This window comes from Lycium barbarum, chromosome 7 (assembly GCF_019175385.1).
Source record: "Lycium barbarum isolate Lr01 chromosome 7, ASM1917538v2, whole genome shotgun sequence".
Lineage (NCBI taxonomy): Eukaryota > Viridiplantae > Streptophyta > Magnoliopsida > Solanales > Solanaceae > Lycium > Lycium barbarum.
In genome coordinates, this window is record NC_083343.1 from 128,313,442 (window position 1) to 128,320,950 (window position 7,509).

A 7,509-nucleotide genomic window follows, 5' to 3' on the forward strand; every position below is an offset into this window, starting at 1 on the left:
GTAGTCGGTTTTGCCGAACAATTTAACGTGTTCTTTTATTGCGTTTCTGTCGGATTACTTTTTGGATTATTTGAACAAAACAAATTCGATTTCAAACAAAATAAAAACAAGTTTTGATTTTCTAAATAATCTCAATCCAAATGCTACCTTATAACTTTCCTAATTGTGACAATTAGAATTAGGAATTATATAGTTACGTTTAGGCATCTTTCCCCTTTATTTGGTCTTATTGCTAGATGAAAAAAAAAAAAAAAAGTGTCACTTTCTCCGACTAATTAGGAAATAATAATGTTCAGTGAAATTTCCTCGCAGTTCTAATCATATTAAAACTTCTTTTAAGCGTTTAGTGATATTTCTTCAACAAGACTGATTTTTGAACAAACCAAATCCAAACACCACTAATTCTAAAACAAAATTTTCCCTTTTGGTGATTGTTAATCTTGTACCTAAGACAAGTTATCCAATAGAAACAAATTTACAGAAATAAAAGAGTAAACACCATTCCAATTATCAACTTGTGCTTCCCCTGGTAACTATAAATATAATATGATATCCAATGCATCAGATAACAATAATATTTCTTGTATAACAAAAATTAGAAAGTTGACAGCATCTTGACAGTAAGTTTGTTCAGGTAAACAATGAATAGAACTTCAGTATCAAGTACTCATCCTTTGTGATAGCTTGCATTTACCATATTCAGAAGGGGAAAATTGAATATAGAATCATCAAAATTTAGTCTACCTCTTCAATCCTTGTAAATCCATGCACTCCAAATTTGACACCATCTAGCTCTACCTCCTCCGTTAACTTGACGAACAACAAAAAAAGCATATGATCTGGATTACAACAATCTGTGACAGAGGATTGATACAAATTTCTGTACACAATCATACGAAGATCGGTCTTCATATTTACAAGCTAATACATTTTTCCTTTTTTAGCACTGTAAGACACAAACAAGAAGTAGCTAATACTACAACACAAAAGTTCTTACTATGGCGAAGATTATTACTCCGAGGTTAGTTTTACTAATGAGATACGTTGGTGAAAGAGGTTCATACTGCAGGATCTTGCTTCACGAAGCTTTCTTCTATCTTCTCAGTTAGTCATTAACTACACCTTGATATCTTCTATCTTCGATATGTGGACTAGATTCTATCATCAACATTGTGAGTATTATCGAACAAAGGAAACAGGGAAAAGATTTGGCAACAACCGCCCTCCATCTGCACGAGAAATAATCCAACATCGGATGAAAGTTAAGTTAAAATTGCTGTTAGTGACCACCACGAGTCAGTAGCTTACTAAATTTCTCCAACATAAAAAAGGTACCAGCATCGAGTACACTGGTATCCAAAACCAGGATATAGAACATGTAAACAGAGGTTAAAAAATATTCTAAGAATTTATTGTTTTCTTCGGTCTATCCTCTATGAAGTTCACTTCACTCAAATAAATTATAATTTTCATAGGTCCTCCATCATACATGCAAGTGAATAGATCCACGAGGAAGAACAGAACAATGTATAGGAAAAGTAGCACTAAACAAGATCCACAATCATCAAGAAAGCATACATAAGCAAGGTGAGTACATTACTGTTACGTATCAGAAAAGGTACTGGCGGAGACGAGTTTCAATCTGTTTAAGGTACTTCAACTGAAACACTCCTAAAATGAGAACATTAATAGTATTCATAGTATGCAAGTACTCCTAAATACATAGCAGATAATGCTATTTGATACTAAAGCACAAAGAAACTAATGCAATATGGTATAGCCACACTCTTCTTCTGTCCAGTTTGGTGCATGTCAATATTTCAAAAGTTCAACTTTTTTACTGTATATAATTCTTCACGGCAAAATTGGAAGCTTTTTTAGACATAGAAAGCAAAGAGTAAAATGTAATACTATAAAAAATTAGAGCCAACAGAACTGTAATCTGGTTCTGAATCATTAAAGGACATCCGATTCAAAATCATTCAGACAGAAGCACAGTCAAATGCCTTTATTACTAATCTATTGTATGCAGACTCAATAGTTTGCATGGATTCTACAATTGCAAAGCAAGGACTCTAATATGCCCAAGAGGTAGTCAAAGTGCAAAGGACTTCAATCAGCATATGAAGAGGGATGCAAAGAAGAAAGACCAAATGCAGCTACAGTAAGAATTTACAGAATCTAATCGCAAAAAGAGCAATTCGAGAAAACGTTATGACGACTGTGATAATTTACAGGATTAACTGATGATTGCTTACCTGATGTGGCAAAAATGGCTATGCTGCGTATGACATTCAAAACTACATGAATTCCTATGATGTAGTCAATTGCAGATGGCAAGCTTCGCTGTTGAATCATCAGGCATTCCATAATCAATGCTGAGCTCCCTTAGGGGAGGGATATTCTCCATTGCAAAGAGCATGAGGTGAGGGAAAGATACATTATTATGATCATACAGCACAGGTTGTACTAGAACATTGGGGCTTGAACTGTGACTCATGTAACAAGCTAAATTCCTCATTCTAGATACATCCATCGCAAAATCCAAAGGAGGAATGGAAGGGTATGCCGGTCGGACGTAATTAGAATCTATTTGAGACAAATCTCCCCATTCCACCCATCTCTCAGCAAAATTACTTGGATAGATTAAACTATCACCATTCATTGTAAATATTTGAGCTTGCTCTTGCGTGAGCACAACACCAGTATATTCACAAATAAAAGACCCTGCTACTACGAGGTCCAACGACCTAACCCCCCAGCCAGTCTCCCTAGACCGAAACACTTCAAACCTGTTCCTCACGCCTTTCTGGCTAACTCGATTCCGACAAGTTGAAGGACATGAACAATGGGGTCCACATTCAAATATAACTGGCTTTCCTCTCAACAAGATCCCATTCATATCATATGCTAAGTGTCCACCATTTTTCATTGCGCAAAAGCAATTATTCCCACACCCATCAGTGCACTCACAACCTGAACCATTCGCATGCTGATAGACGTGTGGAGGAAATACAGTCTTCAACAGATAGTCAAAACAAGCAGGATCACGATCATTATCAATATCATTGAACAAAAATACAGGCAAATTTTCCTTTCTCCTTGATATATCAAGACTAATATATCCCATAGGCCTTACCTCTAGCGGTCTGGTCCTAAGACTCTCTGCAAATCTAAGAACAGCACTTCCCATATCTGGCTGATTCTCAATCCTAACAAGCTTATACTTGTACACTCCAAACCCAGACTTACCCACATCAAACCAAGATTCCGTAATTCTATAGAGTCCGTCATACACGTACACTTTACCACTAGAACTACCTGCATATTTAAAGCCACGGATTACCCTCACCTCAATTCCATAGTGCATGCTCCTCTCCAATGCCAAATTCCCACCTTCCAATTTTTGATGCATGACTTGCCGTGAGTTCTTATCCTGTCCACCTTGCCCTGTATATATAATCACATCCCCTGCATCTTCATCATCCTCGTAACCTCCCGAAGCAATTACACTTGTGGCAATTGGCTCCCCATTTGAGCTCTGATTAGCAGGAAGATAATCGATCCCAGCTTGAGGGGTCCCATGTAATCCTACCACACAAAGCTCCATTCGATATATGAACAAGTCACCAACAATCACTCCGGGGATTGCACCAACAGTGCGCTTATCACGATGCAGCCATAGTCCATGTTCCCTCATCATTTGTGCTGCCTTTAAGTCCCCTCTTGCTCTCGTCTGTCTGCTTGGACCACCCAAATGTTGTTGGTTGTTTTCATCTTCTAAAAATGCAAGAACTCGTAGAGAATCATAAAGCATCCGTGTTTTTCGAAACTGGTCCCGATAAAATTGATCATCCTCCGGTTTAAGATCTGTCACTCGGACCAACTCCGATGACCGCTTCTCATACTTCCTTCTTGCAGCGACGATATCAGAAACCTGAGAATAAGCATGTCAACTGCAGTGGTGAATCCAAAGTTAAACTCACAGGTTCACAGCAACCAGTAATTTTGCGCAAAACTTTGAATGTATAAAAACATTCCACTAAGAATAAGCATGTCAAATGGGCAGTGGGTCGAATCGAAGTTGACAACTTAAACGGGTCGACCCGAACCGACCCACCCGAACTTATCAATGAGTTAATCAAGAATGTGCCCTAATTAATTACACTTATATGGGCTAAATTGTACAACCCTACCTGAGAGTAAACATGTCAAATGGGCGGTGGGTCGAATCAAAGTTGACAAATTAAACCGGTCGATCCGACCCGACCCGACCGACCCAAAACATTGATTCAAGCAATATATACATTAGATTAATCTTAACTAAACAATTATCATAACCCCAAATCAACACAAACCAAACTAACAAAAAATTTCTTTAACAAAATGACCCAAACTCAAAATGTTCCCTAATAGATTACACATATTATAATGGGCTAAATTTGAAAACACTACCTGTGAATCATTGCTAACAGGTACAATTGCTCAACAATTCGGGTCATCAAAAGCCAAACGGGTCGACCCAACCCGACCCAAAACATTGATACGGGCAATTAACCCATTAGACCAATTTTAACTAAACAATTACTGTCATAACCCCAAATCAACACAAACCAAACTAACAAAGAAATTCCCTTCTATTTCTTTAACAAAATGACCCAAACTTAGAATGTGCCCTAATTGATTACACATATAATGGGCTACATTTGAAAGCTCAAACGGGTCAACCCGACCCGAAACATTGATTTGGGCAATAAACCCATAACCCCAAATCAACACAAACCAAACTAACTCAGAAATTCCCTTCTATTTCTTTAACAAAATGACCCAAATTATAAAATGTGGCCTAATTGATTACACACATTATAATGGGCTAAATTTGAAAACCCTACCTGTGTATCATTGCTAAACGGGTACAATTTCTCGACAATCCGGGTCATCAAAAGCTTCAACAACATCTACATTTCTTTGAGCAAAAGCAGCTCAAAACGGGTCGACCCGGCCCGACCCAAAACATTGCTTAGGGCAATAAACGCATTAGATCAATTTCAACTAAAAACACAAACCAAAATTTCTATTTCTTTAACAAAATGACCCAATTTAAAATGTGGCCTAATTGATTACACACAATTATAACGGGCTAAAATTTGAAAAACCTTACCTGAGAATCATTACTAACGGGTACAATTGCACGACAATCCGGGTCATGAAAAGGTTGAACAACATTTCCATTTGATTGAGCAAAAGCAGTTGTAAATAACTTAGATATTCTATTATATTCCGAATGTACAACGCCATTTTCCAACATATTTGTACTTAGTAAGGCTTGAGAACTAGTAGCATTCGCATTACTGAAATTGAAATTCGAATTAGGGTTTGGAAATTCATCAACCGGTTCGGGTTTCGGTTCAATTTTGGGGTAAATAATCTTTGTCGGTGTAGGTAAATTTAGGTCTTCAAATGGAATAACTGAACCCATTTCCATAGAAGAAAAAAAAAACAAAGAAAACTAGAGTTTTTTTTTTTTTTTTTTTTTTTGTTAGTTCATGTAAAGAAGAAAAGTTGGGGAAAATTTAGTGTAGTTTTAGGGTTTTGGAGAGTAGTGTTGAGATTTTATTTCTCCATGGAAATGAGAATAAAGGACAGAGGATTTTGTCTGAAAGACAGAAAATATTTACTCAAATAGAAAGTGAAGGAATATCTTTACCTTTATTTTGTTACGTAATATCCAATCTGTTTTCAAAAATGTCCTTTTTTCAAATTTAAGGGTGGATTTAGGAAATTTTAAAAAGTATTACGGTAATTCATTAGTACTTTATTCGGTTCAATTTATGTCATATAATTTGATTAGGTATAAAGTTTAAAAAGAAATGAATCTTTTAAAATTTTATATGGCAGTAGATCATTTCATAAAGGGTAAAAGAGAAAGTTTTAAATTAGATTATTTTTAACTATAGAAATGTATTATTATTTGTTAGACAGACTAAAAAGAAAAGTGTATCATATAAATTGGTACAAAGAAAGTAGTATTTTTCTCATATTCTTTATTGTCGATGTAAATAAACAAATTTTGGTTGCCATTAAGAGTAAAATAAATACATTTAGAAAAGTCAATTAGGAAAAAAGAGGGAGAATGTATATTGTTTAAAGTGAAGCGGTAAGTTGATTTTTAGGGAAACTCTTCGTGGTGTAGAATTGAGGTCCTTTTTGTTTTTTTCGTTCGGTGTTCGATATCCGTATTTGGAACCCGATTATATCTAGATTTTTATGGGATAGGGCCCATTTTTTAAAAACGCTTCCTACCAAGAATTTTTTTTTGTATCTAGCGCTCGAACTCGAGACCTCTGACGGATCTCATTTCCATGGAAAACAAACAAAACTGGTGAATTTCATTTCTCTATGTAAATGAGAAAAGGACAGATGATTTTGGAATGATTCAAGTTTTAAGATCTTAGGTAAGAGATATTTTCTGGCAATCCCAAGCTTTTTTTGGCTTATATTTTCGCACTTACATAAAAATTTAAAACTTTACCTTAAAAAGAAAAAACTCACCCTCCAATGTCCATTTTCTTCCATTGTTGAGTTCAGAAGTTCTTGGTTCCAAATTTGTGAATGCAACCAAAGTTTAATTTGTTGGTGATTTTTTGTAAAATTGAGTAAGTTTTACTCATTAGTATTTAATCAGTTGCTAAATGCTAGTATTTGAAATGAAATTGATGGAAGATATTTGAAACGTCATTGTTAGTTGTATTAGAGTTGATTATTTGTAATATAAAAACTTACTTCTTGTTATTAGGCAGACATTGTTCAAAATCATTAGAAACACATTAGGAAAGCTAAATACCAAATTCTGAAATTATTGAAGGTGATTTTGGGAGATTTTAGATCACCCATAACCGTTCCCTCCGAAACGATAAAATTGGAACGACATAGAGAAGATTAGCATGTCCCTGTGCATTGATGACACGCTCAAATTGAGAAATGATTCAAGAAGAAGAAGAAGAAAAGGAAGATCGCACTATAACCTTCCACAAGAAGAAAAATGTGGTCTTGCAGACTGTTAGAGTTACAAAGCTACAGAGTTGTTAGAACAACTAGTAAAGTTATTCTAACAACTATTGAAATTGTACAATAACTGAGCAAGATTTAAAGTTGTCGGAACACCAACTAAATTGATCCCAACAACTTTAGTAGTTGTTTAGATTATTCCAGCTATTAAAACTATTAAAAATGTTTTAATAACTACTGAAATTGTTAGACTAACTTTAGTCTATTATTCCAATAATAACTAAGCATGTATGTCTAGCTTTGCTCCATTATTTTTGCATGTTCCCTATGATGATCTACTATTATGGAAGTAGCTACCCATATTGATCCTTGTCTAGTAATTTATATAGTTGGTTGTTTATTGCATGGTTCTATTAATTGTAGTTGTAACAATTTTGTTTAGCTAATTCAAAGGTTGTGTTTGATAGGTTGATTTTAATGTTAACAAATTAATATAGTCGA

The 7,509-nt window shown here is 35.1% G+C and overlaps 1 protein-coding gene and 1 non-coding gene across 2 annotated transcripts; one reads left to right on the plus strand and one right to left on the minus strand.

Annotated features, from left to right (window-relative positions):
- Positions 1-559: 559 nt before the first annotated feature.
- Positions 560-5,692, minus strand: LOC132604338 (histone-lysine N-methyltransferase family member SUVH9-like). Its single transcript, XM_060317795.1, has 3 exons — positions 5,162-5,692; positions 2,259-3,937; positions 560-1,229 (listed from the first exon to the last, which is right to left on the minus strand). The coding sequence occupies exons 1-2, from the start codon at positions 5,483-5,485 to the stop codon at positions 2,324-2,326; spliced, it is 1,938 nt and encodes a 645-aa protein (XP_060173778.1). The 5' UTR covers positions 5,486-5,692; the 3' UTR covers positions 560-1,229; positions 2,259-2,323.
- Positions 5,693-6,897: 1,205 nt separating this feature from the next.
- On the plus strand, positions 6,898-6,996 carry LOC132604709 (U6 spliceosomal RNA). Its single transcript, XR_009568815.1, has one exon. It is a non-coding gene; the product is annotated as a U6 spliceosomal RNA (small nuclear RNA).
- Positions 6,997-7,509: the final 513 nt, after the last annotated feature.

Excerpts from the sequence above, each read along its gene's own strand:
- LOC132604338 (XM_060317795.1), bottom strand. The coding sequence starts at position 5,485 with ATGGAAATGGGTTCAGTTATTCCATTTGAAGACCTAAATTTACCTACA. Across the intron at positions 3,938-5,161 it reads CCGTTAGTAATGATTCTCAG|GTTTCTGATATCGTCGCTGC; the intron begins GTAAGGTTTTTC and ends GCTTATTCTCAG.